Source organism: Panthera onca, chromosome D2 (genome assembly GCF_046562875.1).
Source record: "Panthera onca isolate mPanOnc1 chromosome D2, mPanOnc1 haplotype 2, whole genome shotgun sequence".
In the NCBI taxonomy this organism is placed as follows: domain Eukaryota; kingdom Metazoa; phylum Chordata; class Mammalia; order Carnivora; family Felidae; genus Panthera; species Panthera onca.
The window spans coordinates 151,908-173,683 of NC_138349.1; the positions used below are offsets into that span (position 1 = coordinate 151,908).

General features: G+C 41.7%; 1 protein-coding gene across 1 annotated transcript; it reads left to right on the forward strand.

The window, feature by feature from the left end:
- The first annotated feature begins 20,598 nt into the window (after positions 1-20,598).
- Positions 20,599-21,507, forward strand: LOC132674708 (olfactory receptor 13G1-like). Its single transcript, XM_060627268.3, has one exon. The coding sequence runs from the start codon at positions 20,599-20,601 to the stop codon at positions 21,505-21,507; it is 909 nt and encodes a 302-aa protein (XP_060483251.3).
- Positions 21,508-21,776: the final 269 nt, after the last annotated feature.

Genomic DNA, 21,776 nt, shown 5'->3' on the forward strand with positions numbered 1-21,776 from the left:
TCAGTCTGATCCTGTGGGCAGCTCTGGAACATGAAGCTGGCATGAATGGGGGGGGGGGTGGACTTTCATTCTCCCACACCAGCCAGTCCCTGTCCACTGGCTGTGGGGCAAGGAAGTAGATGTGCAGGACAGCCTGGTCCTCACATGCAGTGATGTGGCACCAGAGCTGTAGTGTAGGCCTCGCATGGAGGGAGGTGCTGGGGGGAGGGAAGTACTCAGGAGTGCGTGCAGAGAAGGGGCCAATTGATAACTGCGTGTGCTGTGTGTGTGTTGTATCTATGCTTTAGGAAAGGCATGTTGTGGCCAGTCCACCACTGCAGCCCTGAGGCCAAACTGGGGCCTGTCACTGGGCTGCAAGCTACAAATTCCTAGTAGATATATGGATGGTTGGACCCCATGCTGGAATAAAATTTGGTGAGGACCAAGGGGGCTTGGTTTGGGTGATTATGTGTATTTGGGAATTAAAGATAATACAGAGCAAATGTGAGCATGAACAGAGATGAGGGGAGAGGTTGGAGGGTCTCTACTGAGGGAGGGTGGATGAATCACCAAACCTGGATCTTCACTGGGAGACACTGTCTGTGCTCCTGAAGCAGGACCTTTAGCCTTAATCTGACTATACATCATGAAATGGTCTTATAACTCAGCCATCCCCTTCCAGTGGCAGTTGGGTGTACTCCTGCCTGCCCAGGCACCCAACAGGAGACACACCTGCCTGTGTCTCTGGCAGCATGCCTGCTAACAGCAGTCCAACTGTGGATCCTGATGCAGCCCTGTAACCGGGCTCCAGGCCCACTCAGCTGCTGTATGGGGCAGTCCTGTCTGCACAGAAACCTAGCAGGAGGCACACCTATCCACCCTGGAGGCCAGTTTGCAGACCTCAGTCTATCTCCGGTCCATCTGCATGTGGGCCTAATCCTGCCTGCCCAAGGACAGCCCAATGACCTGTCTGTGAATCCAGTAACAGGCCCAGTCTGCAGACCCTGGACAGGTACTAGTTCCAGTGTCAGCTCTACTAAACAAGATCGTGAGGACAGTCCCATCATCCAAGGACCAGATAGAATCCACACCCACCTAAGACCCCATTAACAGGACCACCAACCATGGACCCTACTATGGACCTAGCAGCAGCCACATGACTGGGCTCCCACCCCACTCAACTGAGATCTCAGGAATAATACTGCCAGCCTGGGGACCTAAAACGAGGTCTTAAGCTGCTAAACATAGTTTATAAAGACTGAGAGAGGTATTCATTCTTTCCAATGCACAGATACCAATACAAAACTACAAAGAACATGAATAACAAAGCAAAAATTACACCACCAAAGGAAACTAATGAAGCTCCAGAGATTGACCCGAAAGAAGTGGAGATCTGTGAATTGCCTGAGAAATATTTCAAAATAATCACCTAAAGGAGCTCAATGAGATACAAGAGAACACAGGCAGATAATTAACTGAAATCAGGAGAACAATGGGAAGTTTAATTTAAAAAATCCATTAAAAAAAATCAAACAGTAATTCTGGAGCTAAAGGTTATGGTGACAGAATTGAGAAACCCAAAAGAGAACTTAAAAGCAGAATTTATATTAAGAAGAAAGAATCAGTGAATTCAAAGACAAGTAATTTGAAATTAGCCAGTTAGAAGAATAAAAAGAAAAAGAAGTGAAAAAAGCATATGATAGCAATGGAAAGTAATCAAGTGAAAAAACATATGCATCATGCGAATCCCAGAGTCCCATCACAGGAGAAGAGAGAAAAGTGCAGAAAGCTAATTAGAGAACAAGTGGAGGAGAGGGGCAAAGGAAAGAAAAAGAGAATCTTAAGCAGGCTCCACACTTGGCATGGAGCCCAACTCAGTTCTCAATCTCACAACCTGGGGATCATGACCTGAGCTAAAATCAAGAATTGGATGCTCAACTAACTAAGCCACCCAGGCTCCCTGAGAAAACACATTTCTGAAGAGCCAGTGACCAAAGGGGAAATCAAAAATATCTTGAGACAAACTAAAAAGGAAACACAACATACAATAACTTGCAGTTTTCAGCAAAAGCAGTTCTAAGAGAGTAGTTTATACTGATAAATGCCTACATGAAAAAAAAAGAGAGATTTAAAATAAAAAACCTAAATTTACACCTCAGGAAACAGGAAAAGAACAAAGCTCTAAATTACAGAATGAAGGAAATTATAAAGATTTGAGCAGGAGAAAGTGAAATACAGACTAGAAACACAATAGAAAAGATCAATGAAATTAAGAGCTGGTTTTTTGAAGGTGTTAAAAAAAACCCTTTACAAACCCTTAGATAGACTCACAAAAATTCAAGAGAGAAGTAAAATATACGACAGAGACATTACAACTGATGCCACAGATATACATACAATCTTAAGAGACTACTAGGAACAATTATATCCCAGCAAGTTGGACAACCTAGAAGAAATGAATAAATTCCTATAAATACATAACTGACCATGGATGAATCATAAACAAATAGAAAGTCTGAACAGAAAAGTAGTGAGTAAGGATATTGAATAAGTAACCAAAAACCTCCCAGCAAAGACAAGCCCAGGACTGGATGGCTTCATGTGTGAATTCCACAAAACATTTAAAGATTAACACCTATCCTTCAAACTCTTCTGAATATGAACTGGAGGTCATTTCACCAGGCCAGCACTACCCTGTTACCGAAGCCACACAAGGACACAAGAAAAGAAACTATAGGTAAATATCCCTGGTGAACACAGATGAGAAAATCTCAACACAATACTAGCAAACAGAATTCAGCAGCACACTAAAAGATCAGGTGGGATTATCCCTGATGTGGGCATGCCTCAACATATTCAAATCAATCAACGTGATGACCACATTAACAGAATGAGGATGAAACCATATGATCATCTGGACAGATGCAGGGACAGCATTAGACAAAATTCAACATCCTTTCATAATAATAATCTCTCAACCATTAGGTATAGAAAAAAGGTACGTCAACACAATAAATGTGAGTCATACACAAGCCCCCAGCTAACATCACATGTGATGGTAGAAATCCAACAGCTTTTCCTTGAAGATCAGGAATGAGACAGAGATGCCCACTCCCACACTATCATTCAGCAGAGAAGTAAGAGTTCTAGCCAGAGCAAATGGGCAATAAAAAGAAATAAAAGACAGATCCAGGATTAATATGGCTGAGGAATAGGGTGACCCTAAACTTGCCTCCTCCCCTCCAACAGCTAGATAAATATCGAATAATTCTGAACACCCAAGCAATCAATAAGACTTAGAGAATAAAGCTGCATGTCCGCAAACAGAAGAAAAATTCATGGAAGGTATGAACTGCAGAGTCAATACAGGATAAAAGAGCTATGGGCACTACGGTGAGGAGGGAGGCTTGATCACAGAAAGGTAAACTAGGAGTGAAGACAAAAAGAGTGAAAACACACACAGGGGATTGCATAAGAAAATTGTTCTTCAAAACCAGTGATGGGGGAAAAGGAGAAGGTCCCAATACCAACAGTTTTTTATAAGCAGCAGAGTGCAGTCTGAAGTTTTAGAGCTCAATGTCTGGCCATGCTCTGGCGAGGAAACAGAATGGAGCCCCAAGAACAGACATCACAGTCTGAAGATTCCTGAGTTACATGGGGAGAAACAGTTCCTCTGCTTGTAGTGCATTTGGTAGATACGGTCTCTTTGCAGGCAAAAGACCCAGCAGGCACCACAGAGCTGCCCCATTTACCAGTACAGAAACAAAGGCCCCACTGAGGGTAGAAAAACCCTGGCGCCAGCTATGTGTTGGGATTTACCATAAACCTGAGCCATTTCCTGAGACAAGCAAGCCAGTACCAGCCACAGCATGGTGAGACCCTCCCCCAGATGATCAGCATGGTTCTGAGTACTGGGGGTGGGGGGTCTCTGAAGTTTGGGTTTTTAAAACACAGCTGAACCTAAGATAAAACCCAGGAGGGCAGTGTTACCTTGCAAGTGGCCAGCTCAAACACAGGGTGAAGGCAGGGAACTGACAGAAGCCAAGGACACATGAGGTGTGATTTATTGCACATCCGTGAGGGTGTGAACTTCCCAATCCAGAGACTAGAGAGCAGGGTAAAGCCATCTTCACCTCTAGCCCACCAGTACTGAGGGATCCCAGTGAGCCAAACGGCATCACCAAGTGGAGAACAGAACTGTTACATCATGCCCCACCCCCTGTGCATTCCAGGCACATCTCCACCAGGGCATTCTCCAGCTGAGAATCAGAGCAGCAGGCCCCTCCCCCAGAAAACCAGCACAAGTCCCTTGCATGTGCTAAGTCTACTGATCATGGAGTGCTACAAAGCTTCAACTGTAGCAGAAACTGGATCTAGCTCCATTTGGGTTATTTGCTTGTTTTCTTTCTGGTTTTGCTTTTGTTTCTTTTTTTTCTTGGATACAGAAAGAGCAAGTATTTATTTTCATTTTTTATTTTTTTATTTTTTTATTTGTTATGTCTTATCGTTTTTCTTTTTTCTATCAAGTTTTGCTTCACAAGCAGGTCTAAACAAACCTCAGATATAACTTCCTTTTTATTATGTGTTTATTTTTTTAATTTTAATTTTATTTTATTATTAATTTTTTCCCTCCAAAATTACAAGATTGAGGAATTCACCCCAAAAGAAAGAACAGGAGGAAATGACTGCCAGGGATTTAATCAATATAGATAATAAGTAAAATGTCTGAACTAGAATTTAAAACAACAATTGTAAGAATTCTAGTGGGGTTTGAAAAAAAAAAGCATAGAAGACTCTAAAGAATCCCTTACTGCACAGTCAAAAGAGCTAAAATCTATACAGCCCAAAATTTAAAATGCTATAACCAAGATGCAAACTTGAATGGTTGCCATAACAATGAGAATGGACAAAACAGAGAAATGAATTCATAATATAGAAGATACAATTATGGAAAATAGTGAAGCTGAAAAGAAGAGGAAAACAAAGGTAATGGCTCATGAAAGTAGATTTAGGGAACTCAGCAACTTATGAAAATGTAATAACATTCATATCATAGGAGTCCCAGAAGATGAAGAGAGAGAAAAGGGGACAGAAGGTTTATTGGAGCAAATTATAGCTGAAAACTTCCCAATCTGGGGAAAGATGCAGACATCAAAATCCAAGAAGCAGTGTGAACTCACATTAAATTCAACAAATCAAGTCATCACCAAGGCATATCATAGTTAAATTTACAAAATACACAGACAAGGAGAAAATCTTGAAAGTAGCAAAGGAGAAAAGTCTTTAACCTACAAGCAGAGACCCATCAGGTTCACAGCAGATCTGTACACAGAAACTTGGCAGGCCAGAAGGGAGTGTCATGATACATTCAATGTGCTGAATGAGGAAAAGATATGCAATCAAGAATACTTTATCCAATAAGACTGTCACTTAGAATAGAAGGAGAGATAAAGAGTTTCCCAAACAGGGCACCTGGGTAGCTTAGTCATTAAGCATCTGACACAGGTCATGATCTCAAGGTTCATGAGTTCAAGTCCCACATTGGGTGAGCTTGAGCCCCACTTGGGGTGAGCTTGAGCCCTGCTTTGGGTAAAAACAGGAGCCCTAATTCAAGTGAGCCCCGCTTCTTTCTCTCTCTCTCTCTCTCCCTGCCCCTTGCTCACTTGTGCCCTCTCTCTCTCTCAAAAAAAAAAAGTTTCCCAGACAAACAAAAACTGAGGAATTTGTGACCCTAAACCAGCCCTATAAGAAATTTTAAGAGGGACTCTTTGAGTGAATGAATAAAAGGCCAAGGAAAGAAAGACTAAAAAGGATCAGAGAACATCACCAGAAACACCAGATTTACAGGTAACACAAAAGCACTAAATTCATATCTTTCAATAATCACCCTGAATATAAATGGGCTAAATGCGCCAATAAAAATAAACATAGGGTATCATAAAGATTTTTTAAAAAGACCCATCTATATGCTGCCTACAAAAGACTCATATTAGACCTAATAGCACCTGCAGATTTAAAGTGAAGGGATAGAGAACCATCTTTCATGCTAATAAATGTCAAAAGAAAGCCAGAGTAGCCAAACTAGAGTTATATAAACTGACTTATATCAGACAAACTAGATTTTAAGACAAAAACTGTAACAAGAATTAAGAAGGCATTATATCATAATTAAGGGGGGGGGGGTCTATTCATCAAGAAGAGCTAACAATTGTAAATATTTATGCCCCAAACTTGGTAGAACCAAAATATGTAAATCAATTACTAACAAACATGAAGAAACTCATTGATAATAATACAATAATGGTAGAGGACTTTAACACCCCACTTACAGTAATGGACAGATCATCTAAGCAGAAAATCAAAAAGGAAACAATGGCTTTGAATGACACACTTGGCTAGACGGACTTAACAGATGTATTCAGATCTGTATATATAGAATATATTCCATTCTAAAGCAGCAGAATACACATTCTTTTCGAGTGCACATGGCACATTCTCTAGAATAGATCACATACTGGGTCACAAATCAGCTCTCAACAAGTACAAAAAATCAGGATCATACCAAGCATATTTTCAGACCACATGCTATAAAATTTGAAGTTAACCTCAAGAAAAATTTGGAAAGACCACAGATACATGGAGGTTGAAAAACATCTTACTAAAGAATGAATGAGTTAACCAGGAAATTAAAGAAGAAATTTTAAAAGTACATGGAAGGAAATGAAAATGAAAACACAACACTCCAAAATCTTTGGGAAGCAGCAAAGGCAGTCCTAAGAGGAAAGTATATTGCAATACAGGCCTATCTCAAGAAGCAAGAAAGGTCTCAAATACACAACCTAACCTTATACCTAAAGAAGCTAGAAAAAGAACAGCAAATAAAGTCAAAAGCCAGCAGAAGAAGGGCATTAATAAAGACTAGAGCAGAAACAAACAATATAGAAACAAAACAAAGCAAAGCAAAAAAAAAAAAACAACAGTAGAACAGATCAATGAAACTAAGAGCTGGTTCTTCTAAAGAGGTGATAAACCACTAGCCATACTTATCAAAAATAAAAAGGATCCAAAAAATCACAAATTAAAGGGAAGAGACCACAACAAATACCTCAGAAATACAATCACAGGAGAATATTATGAGCAATTATATGCCAACAAATTGGGCAATCTGGAAGAAATGGATAAATACCTAGAAACATACAAACCACCAAAACTGAAACAGGAAGAAATAGAAAATTTGAACAGATCCATAACCAGTAAATAAATTGAATCACTAATCAAAAAAAATCTCCTAACAAATAAAAGTCCTGGGGTGGTTGGGTGGCTCAGTCAGCTAAGAGTCCAGCTCTTAATTTTGGCTCAGATTATGATCTCATGGTTCGTGGGATTGAGCTGTGCATAGGGTTCTACACTGACAGTGTGGTGCCTTCTTAGGATTCTCTCTCTACCCCTACCCCAATCATGCTCGCGCTCTCTCTCTCTCTCTCTCTCAAAATAAATAAATAAACCTTTTTTTTAAATCCAGAGTCAGATGTCTTCCCACAGGAATTCTACCAGACATTTAAAGAGTCAATATCTATTCTTCTCAAACTGTTCCAAAAAATAAAAATGAAAAGAAAGCTTTCCATTCATTCAAACTCATTCTACAAAGCCAGAATTACCTTGATTTCAAAACCAGACAAAAACCCCACTAGAAAGGTGAATTGCACACCAATATCCCTGATAAAAATGGATGCAAAAATTCTCAAAAAGTTACCAGCAAATCAACCCCAACAGTAAATTAAAAGAATTATTCACCAAGATCAACTGGAATTTATTCCTGGGCTGCAGGGATGGTTCAATATTTGCAAATCAATCAACATGATATACCACATTCATAAGAGAAGGGATAAGAACCATATGATCCTGTCAATAGATGCAGAAAAAGCATTTGACAAAATAAGCATCCTTTCTTGATAAAAACCCTCAACAAAGGAGAGATAGATAGAACATACCTCAACATCATAAAGGCCATATATGAAAGACCCACAGCTAATACCATCCTCAATGGGGAAATACTGAGCCTTTCATCTACGGTCAAGAACAAGATAAGGATGTCCACTCTCACCATTACTATCTAACATAGTACTGGGAGTCTTAACCTCAGCAATCAGACACCAGAAAGAAATAAAAGGCCTCCAAATCAACAAGGAAGAAGTTAAACTTTCACTATTTGCAGACAACATGATACTCCATGTCCAAAACCCAAAAGACTCCACCAAAAAATTTCTAGAACTAGTACATGAATTCAACAAAGTTGCAGGATTGAAAATCAATGTGCAGAAATCTGTTGTATTTCTATACATCAATAACAAAGCACAGAAAAAGAAATCAAGGAGGGGGAGAGGCCAAGATGGCAGAACAACATGGAATTTTTTTTCTGTGTCTCGCATCCATGAAATACAGCCAGATCGACACTAAACCATCCTGCACACCTAGAAAACTGATTTGAGGATTAACACAACAATTTTCACAACCTAAACTATAGAACTCAGCAGGTACATGGCATGGAGAGGTGACTGGGGGAGAGAGAAGCCTCGGAGGGCAGGGAGCTGTTTTTGCATGCGAAGAGAGGATGGAGATGGGGGGGGAGAATACAGTAAAAACACCCCCCCCCAAAAGCAGCTGGAGAGAAAGTGGAAAGGTGAAAACAGCCGCAGGGACTGAACTAAAAAGGGATAAAAGAGAAAGGAGAAAGGAGAGGATTTAAATTCCATTAAGACTCTATAAAAAGGGGGAGTGCAGAGTCTGAAACTCTGCAGCTCTATACCTGGCGGTGCTCTGGTGGGAAGGGCGAATCCCCAAGAGCAGAGTGAAGTCCTGGGTTCTTCAGGCCACACGGGAGAGGCGGTTCCCCTGCTGGCAGGACATCTGGTAGAGGCTTTGTGGCCCCCCACAGGCAGGGATCCCAGTGGACCTGGGAGAACAACCACATTCACTGGTGCTGGAACAAGGTTGTTGGGGGTGAAGCCTGGTGCCAGATGTGTGTTGTCACTTCCATAATCCCTGAAACGCTGCTGCTACACTGTCTCACGAGCTTTTTCTGAGGCAGGCTGGCACCCGGCCGCAGTCTCTGGGCATCAGCGGCAGCACAGTCCTGGGAACGTTCCTGGGTACAGCTGGCACCTGGCCATTGCTCGATGAGACCGTCCACAGAGGGGCAGAAAGGGTCAAAGCCACAGTCCCTCAGAAATAAGGGGTTGAGAAAAACAGCCACATCTGAGATAAAACTCAGGAGGGAGGTGCTGCCTGGGGCTTGGTCACGGACAGTGTACAAGTGGGGAGTGGACGGAAGCCGGAGACAAAGGATGGGTGCACGACTGCTGATCGGTTAGAACAGAGTTCCGATGCTAGAGACTTGGTAGCTGGGTGACGCCATTTTCACCACTCCGGCGCATGCACATACACACCTACCAGCACCACAACAATCCTCCGGTAAGCTAAGCAGCGCCATCTAGTGGAGAACGGAACAGTTACACTAAGTCCCCCACAATTGGGCCAACCTCACTCTTCAAGAACACAAGTCTTACCACCTGCTTAGTTTACAGACTATGAAGTGATTCATAGTTGACTTCTAGGGGAAAACAAAGTAATTCCAATCGTATTTCCATCTGTTCGCTGGTCCATCTATTCAATTTTCTTTTTTTCTCTCTTTTACGTTTTTCTTTTTCTTGAATACAGAAAGAGAAAAAAATCTATTTTTATTCTCACTTTTTATTAAAATATTTTTTAATTTTTTCAACTATATTTTTTACTTTTTTGTAAATTTTCTAATTCTATTTTACTTCCATCATTTCATTTTATTCTATTTCAGTGTATTCATTTTTCAAATTTTCAACCTATTTCCCTTTTTTTTCCTTTCCCCTTTTTCCTCTATCAAGCCCCTTTCAACACCCAGACCAAAACACACCTAGGATCTAGCATCATTTATTTGATTTGTGTGTGTGTGTGTGTGTGTGTGTGTGTGTGTGTGTGTTGTTTTCAATTTTTTTATTTTAATTTTTTTACCTCATTAATTCCTTTTCTTCCTTCAAAATGACTAAAAGAAATACAAGCAAGATGTCTGAACCATAATTTAGAATCATGATAACAAGAATAATAGCTGGAGTCAAAAATAGATTAGAATCCCTCTCTGCAGAAATAAAAGAAGTAAAAGCTAGTCAGGATGAAATAAAAAATGCCATAACTGAGGTGCAGTCTCGAATGGATGCCACAGCAGCAAGGATGGATGAGGCAGAACAGAGAATCAGTGATATAGAGGACAAACTTATGGAGAATACTGAAGCAGAAAAAAAAGAGGGAGACTAAGGCAAAAGAGCACGATTTAAGAATTAGAGAAATCAGTGACTCATTAAAAAGGAGCAACATCAGAATTATAGGGGTCCCAGAAGAGGAAGAGAGAGAAATAAGGGTAGAAGGGTTATGTGAGCAAATCATAGCAGAAAACTTTCCTAACCTGGGTAAAGACACAGACATCAAAATCCAGGAAGCACAGAGTACCCCCATCAGATTCAACAAAAACTGACCATCAACAAGGCATATCATAATCAAATTCACAAAATACTCGGGCAAGGAGAGAATCATGAAACCAACAAGGGAAAAAAGTCCTTAACCTACAAGGGAAGACATATCAGGTTTCCAGCAGACCTATCCACAGAAACTTGGCAGGCCAGAAAGGAGTGGAAGGATATATTCAATGTGATAAATGGGAAGAATATGCAGCCAAGAATTCTTTATCCAGCAAGGCTGTCATTCAAAACAGAAGGAGAGATTTAAAGTTTTCCAGACAAACAAAAATTAAAGGAGTTCGTGACCACTAAACCAGCCCTGCAAGAAATTTTAAAGGAGACTCTCTGAGGGGAGAAAAGACTAAATAAATAAATAAATAAATAAATAAATAAATAAATAAATACCAAAAGCAACAAAGACTAGAAAGGACCAGAGAACCCCACCAGAAGCTCTAACTCTACAAGCAACATAATGGCAATAAATTCATATCTTTCAGTACCCACTCTAAATGTCAATGGACTAAATGCTCCAATCAAAAGACATAGGGTAACAGAATGGATAAGAAAACAAGGTCAATCTACATGCTGTTTACAAGAGACCCACTTTAGACCTAAAGACACCTTTAGATTGAACGTAAGTGGATGGAGAACCATCTATCATGCTAATGATAAGATGGAGTAGCCGGAGTAGCCATACTTATATCAGACAACCCAGACTTTAAAATAAAGACTGTAACAAAACACGAATGAAGGCATTATATCATAATTAAAGGGTCTATCCACCAAGACCTAACAATTGTAAACATTTGTGCTCCAAATGTGAGAACACCCAAATATATAAATCAATTAATCACAAACATAAAGAAACTCATTGATAACAATACCATAATAGCAGGGGACTTCAACACCCCACTGACAACAATGGACAGATCACTTAATCAGAAAATAAAGCAGGAAACAGTGGCTTTGAATGACACACTGGACCAGATGGACTTAACAGATATATTCAGAACATTTCATCCTAAAAGAGCAGAATATTCATTCTTCTCCAGTGCACATGGAATGTTCTCCAGAATAGACCACATACTGGGACACAAATCATCCCTCAACAAGTACAAAAAGATCGAGATCATATCATGCATATTTTCAGACCATAACACTGTGAAACTCGAAATCAACAACAAGAAAAAATTTGGAAAGGTAACAAATACTTGGAGACTAAAGAACATCCTACTAAGGAATGAATGGGCTAACCAAGAAGTTAAAGAAGAAATTAAAAAGTACATGGAAGCCAATGAAAATAACACCACAGCCCAAAACCTCTAGGATGCAGAAAAGGCGGTCATAACAGGAAAGTATATAGCAATCCAGGCATTCCTAAGTAGGAAGAAAGGTCTCAGATACACAACCCAACCTTACACCTTAAAGAGCTGGAAGAAAACAGCAAGCAAAACCCAAAACGAGCAGAAGACGGGAAATAATAAAGATTAGAGCAGAAATTAATGCTTTCGAAACAAACAAACAAACAAACAAACAGTAGAACAAATCAATGAAACCAGAAGCTGGTTCTTTGCAAGAATAAACAAAATTGATAAACCACTAGCCAGTTTGATCAAAAAGAAAAAGGAAAGGACCCAAATAAATGAAATCAAGAATTAAAGAGGACAGATCACAGCCAACACAGCAGAAATAAAAACAATAATAAGAGAATATTGTGAGTAATTATACGCCAATAAGATGGACAATCTGGAAGAAATGGAAAAATTCCTAGAAACATATGAACTACCAAAACTGAAACAGGAAGAAATAGAAAATTTGAACAGACCCATAACCAGTAAAGAAATTGAATTAGTAATCAAAAATCTCCCCCCAAAAAAAATCAAGACTCCAGGGCCAGATTGCTTTCCAGGGGAATTCTACCAAACATTTAAGGAAAAGTTAACACCTATTCTCTTGAAGCTGTTCCAAAAAATAGAAATGGAAGGAAAACTTCCAAACTCTTTCTATGAAGCCAGCATTACCTTGATTCCAAAACCAGACAAAGACCCCACTAAAAAGGAGAACTATAGACCAACATCCCTGATGAACATGGATGCAAAAATCCTCATCAAGATATTAGAGAACCAGATCCAACAGTACATTTAAAAAATTATTCACCACAACCAAGTGGGATTTATACCTGGGATGCAGGGCTGGTTCAATATCCACAAAACAATCAAGGTGATTCATCACATCAATAAAAGAAAGGACAAGAACCACATGATACTCTCAATAGATGCAGAGAAAGCATTTGACAAAATACAGCATCCTTTCTTGATAAAAACCCTCAAGAAAGTAGGGATAGAAAGATCATACCTCAAGATCATAAAATCCATACATGAAAGATGCAATGCTAATATCATCCTCAATGGGGAGGAACTGAGAACTTTCCCCCTAAGGTCAGGAACATGACAGGGATATCCACTCTCACCACTGTTATTCAACATAGTATTGGAAGTCTTAGCCTAAGCAATCAGACAACAAAAAGAAATAAAAGGCATCCAAATCAGCCAGGAGGAAGTCAAACTTTCACTCTTTGCAGATGACATGATACTCTATATGGAAAACCCAAAAGATTCCACCAAAAAACTGCTAGAATTGGTTCATGAATTCAGCAAAGTGGCAGGATATAAAATCAGAAATCGGTTGCTTACCTATACACCGGCAATGAAGCAACAGAAAGGGAAATCAAGGAATCAATCCCATTTATAATTGCACCAAAAAGCATAGAATACCTAGGAATAAATCTAACCAAAGAAGTCAAAAATCTACACATTGAAAACTATAGAAACCTTATGAAAGAAATTGAAGAAGACACACAAAGAAAGGAAAAATATTCCATGCTCCTGGATAGGAAGAACAAATATTATTAAAATGTCACTACTACCCAAAGCAATCTACATATTCAATGCAATCCCTATCAAAATAACACCAGCATTCTTCACAGAGCTAGAACAAACAATCCTAAAATTTGTATGGAACCAGAAAAGATCCCAAATAGCCAAAGCAATCCTGAAAAAGAAAACCAAAGCAGAAGGCATCACAATCCCAGACTTCAAACTGTATTACAAAGCTGTAATCATCAAGACTGTATGGTACTGGCACAAGAACAGATACTCAGATCAATGGAACAAAATAGAGAACCCAGAAATGGACCCACAAATGCATGGCCAACTAATCTTTGACAAAGCAGGAAAGAATATCCAGTGGGATCAAGACAGTCTCTTCAACAAGTGGTGCTGGGAAAACTGGACAGCGACATGCAGAATGAACCTGGACCACTTTCTTACACCATACACAAAAACAAACTCGAAATGGATGAAAGACCTAAATTTAAGACAGGAAGCCATCAGAATCCTTCAGGAGAAAGCAGGCAAAAACCTCTTTGATCTTGGCCACAGCAACTTCTTACTCAACATGTCTCCAGAGGGAAGGGACACCAAAGCAAAAATGAACTACTAGGACTTCATCAAAATAAAAAGCTTCTGCACAGTGAGGGAAACAATCAGCAAAACTAAAAGGCAGCTGACGGAATGGGAGAAGATATTTGCAAGCGACATATCAGATAAAGGGTTAGTATCCAAAGTCTATAAAGAACTTATCAAACTCAACACCCAAAAACAAATAATCCAATGAAGAAGTGGGCAGAAGACATGAATAGACACTTCTCCAAAGAAGACATCCAGATGGCCAACTGACACATGAAAATATGTTCAACATCACTCATCATCAGGGAAATACAAATCAAAACCACAAGGAGATACCACCTCACACCTGTCAGAATGGCTCACATTAACAACTCAGGCAACAACACATGTTGGCGAGGATGTGGAGAAAAAGGATCTCTTTTGCACTGCTGGTGGGAATGCAAACTGGTGTAGCCACTCTGGAAAACAGTATGGAGGTTACTCAAAAAATGAAAAATAGAACTACCTTACAACCCAGCAATTGCACTACTAGGTATTTATCCAAGGGATAGAGGTAGGCTGTTTCAAAGGAGCACATGCACCCCCATGTTGATAGCAGCACTATCAACAATAGCCAAAGTATGGAAAGAGCCCAAATGTCCATCGAAGGATGAATGGATAAAGAAGATGTGGTATATATATACAATGGAGTATTACTCGGCAATCAAAAAGAATGAAATCTTGCTATTTGCAGCCACATGGATGGAACTAGAGGGTATTATGCTAAGTGAAATTAGTCAGAGAAAGAGAAATATCATATGACTTCACTCATATGAGGACTTTAAGACACAGAACGGATGAACACAAGGGAAGGGAAGCAAAAATAATATAAAAACAGGGAGCGGGGCAAAACATAAGAGACTCTTAAATATGGAGAACAAACAGAGGGTTTCTGGAGGGGCTGTGGGAGGGGGGATGGTCTAAATGGGTAAGGGGCCTTAAGTAATCTACCCCTCAAGTCATTGTTGCACTATATCCTAACTAACTTGGATGTAAATTTTAATAATTTAATTTAATTCAATTCAATTTATTTTAAAAATAAGAAAATAAAATACATCTTGGGAAAAAAAGGAATCAAGGAATCAATCCCATTTGCAGTTGCACCAGAACAATAAGATACTTAGGAATAAAACTAATTAAAGAGGTAAAAGATCTGTACCATGAAAACTATAGAAAACTTATGAAAGAAATTGAAGAGAACACAAAGAAATGGAAAAATATTCCATGTTCATGGATTAGAGAAACAAATATTGTTAAAATGTCTACACAAAACAATCTACACATTTAATGCAATCCCTATCAAAATAACACCAGTATTTTTCACAGAGCTAGAACAAACAATCTTAAAATTTGTATGGAACCCCAAAAGGTCCCCAAGAGCCAAAGCAATCCTAAAAAAGAAAACTGGAGGCATCATGATTCCAGATGTCAAGCTATATTAAAAAGCTTTGGTCATCAAGACAGTATGGTACTGTCACAAAAACAGACACATAGATCAATGGAACAGAAAAGAAAACCCAGAAATGGACCCACAACTCTATGGTCAACTAATCTTCGATGAAGCAGGAAAGAATATCCAACTGAAAAAAAAGACAGTCTCTTCAACAAATGGTGTTGGGAAAACTGGACAACAATGTGTAGAAGAATGAAACTTGACCACTTTCTTATACCATGCACAAAAATAAATTCAAAATGGATGAAAGACCTAAATGTGAGACAGGAAACCATTAAAATCTTTTTTTTAATGTTTATTTAGTTTTGAGAGACAGAGAGAGACAGAACCTGAGCGGGGGAGGGGCAGAGAGAAAGGGAGACACAGAATCAGAAGCAGGCTCCAGGCTCTGAGCTGTCAGCACAGAGCCCGATGCGGGGCTCGAACCCACGAACCACAACATCATAACCTGAGCCAAAGTTGGAGCTTAACCAACCGAGCCACCCAGGCACCCCTAGGAAACCATTAAAATCTTAGAGGAGAACACAGGCAGCAATCTATTTGACCACAGCCATAGCAACTTCTTACTAGACACATCACTGAAGGCAAGGGAAACAGAAGCAAACGTTAACTTTTGGGACTTCATCAAGATTAAAAGCTTCTGAACAGTGAAGGAAACAATCAATAAAACTAAAAGGCAACTGAAAGAATGGGAAAAGATATTTGGAAATGACATATCAGATAAAGGGTTAGTATCCAAAATGTATAAAGAACTTTTCAACCTCAACACGCCCCGCCAACAAAAATAATCCATTGAAGAAATAGGTAGAATACATGAATAGACACTTTTCCAAAAAAGACCTCCATATGGCTAACGGACACATGAAAAGATTCTCAACATCGTTCATCATCAGAGAAATACAAATCAAAATCACAATGAGATACCACTTCACACCTGTCATAACAGCTAAAATTAACAACTCAGGAAACAACAGGTGTGGGCAAAGATGTGGAGAAAGGGGAAACCCTCTTCCACTGTTAGTGGGAATGCAAACTGGTGCAGCCACACTGGAAAACAGTATGGCGGTTCCTGAAAAAAAATAAAAATAGAACTATCCTATGATCCAGGAATTGCACTACCAGGTATTTATCCACATGATACAAAAATGTTGATTTGAAGGGGTACATATGTTCCAATGTTTTTAGCAGTGCTACCAGAAATTGCCAAATTAAGGAAAGAGCTTAAATGTCCATTGACTGATGAATGGATAAAGAAGATGTGATATATATACACACAATGGAATATTACTCATCCATCAAAAAGAATGAAATCTTGCCATTTGCTACAAATCTTGCAATTTGTATCATGCTAAGCAAAATAAGTCATTCAGAGAAAGACAAATTTCATATGATTTCACTCATATGTGGAGTTTGGGAAACAAAACAGATTAACATTTTGAGGGGGGGGAGAAAAAGGGGAACCATAAGAGACATTGAACAATAGAGAACAAATTGAGGGTTGATGGAAGGAAGTGGGTGAGGGGATGGGCTAAATGGGTGATGGGCATTAAGGAAGGCACTTGTTGGGATGAGCACTGGGTGTTGTATTTAAGTGATAAATCACTGAGTTCTACTACTGAAACCCATATTGCACTGCATGTTAACTAAAATTTAAATAAATTTTAAAGAGACAAAAACAAAATAAAAATTTGGAAAAAATAGAGAAATAATAAATAAGTCAAAAAAAGAGATAAAAGCCATCCAAATTGGAAAGAAGGAAGTAACTTGCCTGCAGATAACATGATCTTGTATATAGAGAATACTGAACATTGCCAGAAACATCTCCTGACATTTGCAATAACATGGATGAGCCTAGAGAACATAATGTTCAGTGAAATCCACCACACAAAAATGATCATCAGTGTATGGTATTCTTTCTATGTGGAATCTGAAAAAAGGTGATCACATAGAAACAGAGAGTAGAATAGTGCCTGCCAGGAGCCAAGGGTGTGGGGAATAGAGAGATTCTGAACAAAGGTTCAAGCCTTCAGTTACAAGATGAGTGGGTTTGAGGAGTGAGCGTGCCGCATGGTGAAATACACCGTACTGTATACCTGACATTTGCTACGACCATACATATTAAGCTTTCTCAATAACAACAAAAAAGTAACTCTGCAAGATGATGGATATGTTATTTAACTTGGTTGTGGCAATCACTTCACAATGTACACATCTATCAAATCATCATATTGTATATTTCAAAAAAAACTTACACTGTTAACACAAAGTACATACAACTTTCATTTGTCATCCATACCTAAATAAAACTACGGGAAACATCCCAAGTGACAGGCTGACCCTTTCTCTGAAACCAAGCAGTTGAGGGTTAAGGTGAACACGAGATGAGACTCAAGCTGACAAGTGCCCTGACCTTGAACTGAAAATGTCCAGCCCAGATCAGCAGTTTGGACAAGTCTGAGAAGACCTGGTGACCAGCCAGTCACTGCTTCCACATACTGTCCTGGAGTCAATGTCCCAGAGGCATGAAAAGCTACCAGCTGTAAGACGCACCCTTTCCAGGAACGAGGCAGCCTGACACCACTGGCCTGGGTTAGTGTGGTTTCCCCAGGGCAACTATCCATTCTCCCAGGTTTGTGGAGTAAGGAGACGAGTGCTGCCTGACTGGATGGCATCTGCACTAGCTCTGTGTGTGAAGCAGGGGGCACAGAAAGCTGAGGACAATGTCCAGTGGCCACTGATAACTGACTATTAGCTACTCCAAGGTTCTGGGACCTGGTAATGTCCAGCAACAGCTCTAGGCCAATGGGAGTTGACCTTGATTTTTCTTTTTGAGAGAGAGATGGGGGGGGTGGGACAGAGAGAGAGAGAGAGAGAGAGAGAGAGAGAATCTTAAGCAGACTTGACACTCAGCACAGAGCCTGACAAGGGGCTCAATTTCATGATCCTGAGATCATGACCTGAGCCAAAATCAAGAGTCAGTCACTTAGCCATCTGAGCCACCCAGGCTTCCCAATATTTGCACACTTCTATCTGGGAAGAAAGGACAAGGTCTGCCCGAGGCAGAAATGGTGGGTCAGTGTGTTCATTGGCTCAATACCATGACAGTCTCACTGCCTGGCATGCCCATTGGCTCCTCCTGATGCCCATTGGGCAGCCAGCCCCTGGTTACTGCTGAGCACCAGCCCCTGTTTGAGTCTGGACCACACCATCAGGTGCCAAGAATATGTTCTGTTCTTACTTGGTGGTGATTAGATGGGTCCCCCAGGTGCTGGTCAGCTTCTCCAGAGAGTCCTGAATCCATGCGTGAGCAGGTTCTGTGCTAATTGGTCCCTCAGGGTGCACCAAGCACTACCTGTGAGCCGTGTCTACCTACTCCAGATGGTACAGGGCTTCTCCAGCCCTGGTTACAAATCTCCAACTGACCCTGCTCTTGGCTGCAAGTGTCACTCGCTGTAGTTTTTCTTTTTAAAACCAACTCTATTTCCTAATAATTTCTGATTCTCTAAAGATTTTTCCTTGGGACCAAGAAGGAAGTTTCTTGAGAGGATACCAGGGATTCCAGAAGCCTTTTTTCATATTTTTGTAAGCACCTACTATCATTGAATGTTGATTCTGTGTATCGTGTATGTTTTAAATATAAACAGCGCTTTGATCATGTGGACAATTACATTTTACTCTGTGACTAAGAATCATGATATCCCTTTGGCTGTTATGTTTGAGGATGATAATTCTCTAATCGTATTTTTAAAAAGTAAACAGAACAACATGGAGAGTATGTAGTATAAGATCCACCTCTCTCCCTCTCTCTCTCTCTCCCTCGGTCTCTCCCTCTAACACTCTCTCTCTCCCTCTCTCTCCCCTCTGTCTCCCCTCTCTCTAACACTCTCTCCCTTTCTCTCACCCCCTCTCTCTCCCTCTAACACTCTCTCTCTCCCTCTCTCTCCCCTCTGTCTCCCCTCTCTCTAACACTCTCTCCCTTTCTCTCACCCCCTCTCTCTCCCTCTAACACTCTCTCTCTCCCTCTCTCCTCTCTCCCCTCTTTCTAACACTCTCTCCCTTTCTCTCTCCCCCATCTCTCATCTTTCTCTTTTTTAAAGTATCAGATTTTTGGCTGAAATGTGTCAACATTTTCCACACCAGTGGGCACATTCCAGTGGGTGATCTGATTCCTCATTCTCAGACCACCCCTCATAACATGTCCTTGTAATGTTTAGTGAAAGCCAACACCCCAACAGCAATGCCAGCAAGTAGGTTGCCAAGCCCCTGACTTTATGCGGATGTCTGAAACTCTTCTTTTCTCATTAAAGGGCTATCATCTAAGCAGTGAAACATTTCCAAGATGCACTGTTTTGAAATCAACACAGTGGCCCCACAGGACACAATAATCTAGAAGGAGTCATGCCACCCCCACTTACAGAAGCTGCATGGATGAACCTGGGTCTGTGCTATCCCAGGTTTATCTTGGGGGAACTTTTGATTCAGCTGAAGAGTTTGGTGGTGATTTGTCTTTGATCGGGGGGGTGCTGTTGTGGGCCATTCTGCACCCTAAAGACAGGCCTGCCCCTCGCGCCCAGTGCATGTGTGTGAGGACCCTGGGTCCCTCTCAGCCAGTGCTGCCTCGGTGTGGTCAGTCTGGGAAGAAGACAGTGGACTTCAGAAGCAGTTCTCCCTTCTCCCCCTCCCTCCCACCCCTTCTCTGTCCCCAGACCCTGTCTGAGTGGGTGAGTGGGCTGTAAACACAATCAGGTCCCCCAGTTCTCCATAAGCCCCCCAACACCATGCATGCTCAGTGTTCTGTGTGGTGGGGAGACCAGCCCTTGCCGACCAGGGCCCCAGGTCCAGTGATCTTGTGAGTGGGGTCTCAGTCCTGCACCAGGGAGGGGAGGGGTGAGGACTGGGACTTCTCTGCACATTAGGGGCAACTGCTTCTTCTGTGATGTCCCTGCCCCCCAAAGTTTTCCAGGACACAAATCTCCATTTTTATTACCAAAATAGTATTTGAAGTTCTCTTTCAAAGCGGGTCACACACATATTTGCGGGATGCTCAGAACAAGTTGAAACAGTGAGAACGTCTTTCCTTCACAGCAGGGTCAGAGCCTCACCCCCAGTGGCTGTGATGAACCAGACATTGGTCACCGAGTTCCTCATTCTGGGATTCTCAGAAACACCTCACCTGCAAATGCTCCTCTTTCCTGTCTTCCTCCTCCTCTACGTGGTGGCCCTCTCTGGAAACCTGCTCATCATGGTGGCCATTGGCTCCTGCCCTGCCTTGCACACCCCCATGTACTTCTTCCTGGTAAACCTGGCCGTGGTGGACATCTTCTGCACCTCCACGATCCTGCCCAAGCTGCTGGGCAGCATGGTGGCTGACAGGACCATCTCCTACGGGGGTTGCATAGTGCAGCTTTTCTCCTTCACGTGGTCTCTGGGAGCTGAGCTGCTGCTGTTTTCCGCCATGGCCTATGACCGCTACGTGGCCATCTGCTGGCCCCTGCGCTACAGCACCCTCATGGACTCCCGGGTTTGCAGGCTCTTGGCCGTGGCAGTGTGGACCATCAGCCTGGCCAACACTAGTGTGAACACCGGCCTCCTGCTGCACCTGCCCTTCTGCCGTTCCAACGTGGTCGAGCACTTCTTCTGCGAGATCCCCCCTCTGCTGAAGCTCGCCTGTGCCCCGACACGCCTGAACGAGGCCATGGCCTTCACTGCAGACGTGATCCTGGCCTTGGGGAACTTCTCTGTGATCATGCTCTCCTACGGCTGCATCATCGCCAGCATCCTGCGCATCCGCTCGGCCTCAGGCAAGCGACGGGCCTTCTCCACCTGCTCCTCCCACCTCCTGGTGGTCTCCCTGTACTACTGCACTGTCATCTACACCTACATCCGCCCAGCATCCAGATACTCGTTGCACAAGGACAAGGTGGTGTCTGTGATCTACACTTCGGTGGCGCCCTCCCTGAACCCCCTTATCTACTCCCTGAGGAACACGGAGGTCAAAGCTGCCCTCCGGAGGCTGTTCTCCTGAGCTAAGGTCTGTGTGCCCAATGCCCAGGCCCCGCCACCTTCCCCGAAGGGTTTGGCAAAAGGCAGTGATCCAGGGTGCAGCTTTCCCTAAAGTGAGATGTGTCCTAGTGTCCTGCTCCCTGAACGCACATCTCAATGTGCTGTGCAGCATCCATGGGGCCCAGCTGTGACACCACTGCACCCTGGGGCCCCAGGAAGCCCCTTATCTTCCCAGACGCTGGGTGTCCTGCCCTGTAGGGTCAAGGAGACCTGTGTGGCAGCTCTGTGGAC

Coding starts and splice junctions, on each gene's coding strand:
- LOC132674708 (XM_060627268.3), top strand. CDS start 20,599: ATGAACCAGACATTGGTCACCGAGTTCCTCATTCTGGGATTCTCAGAA.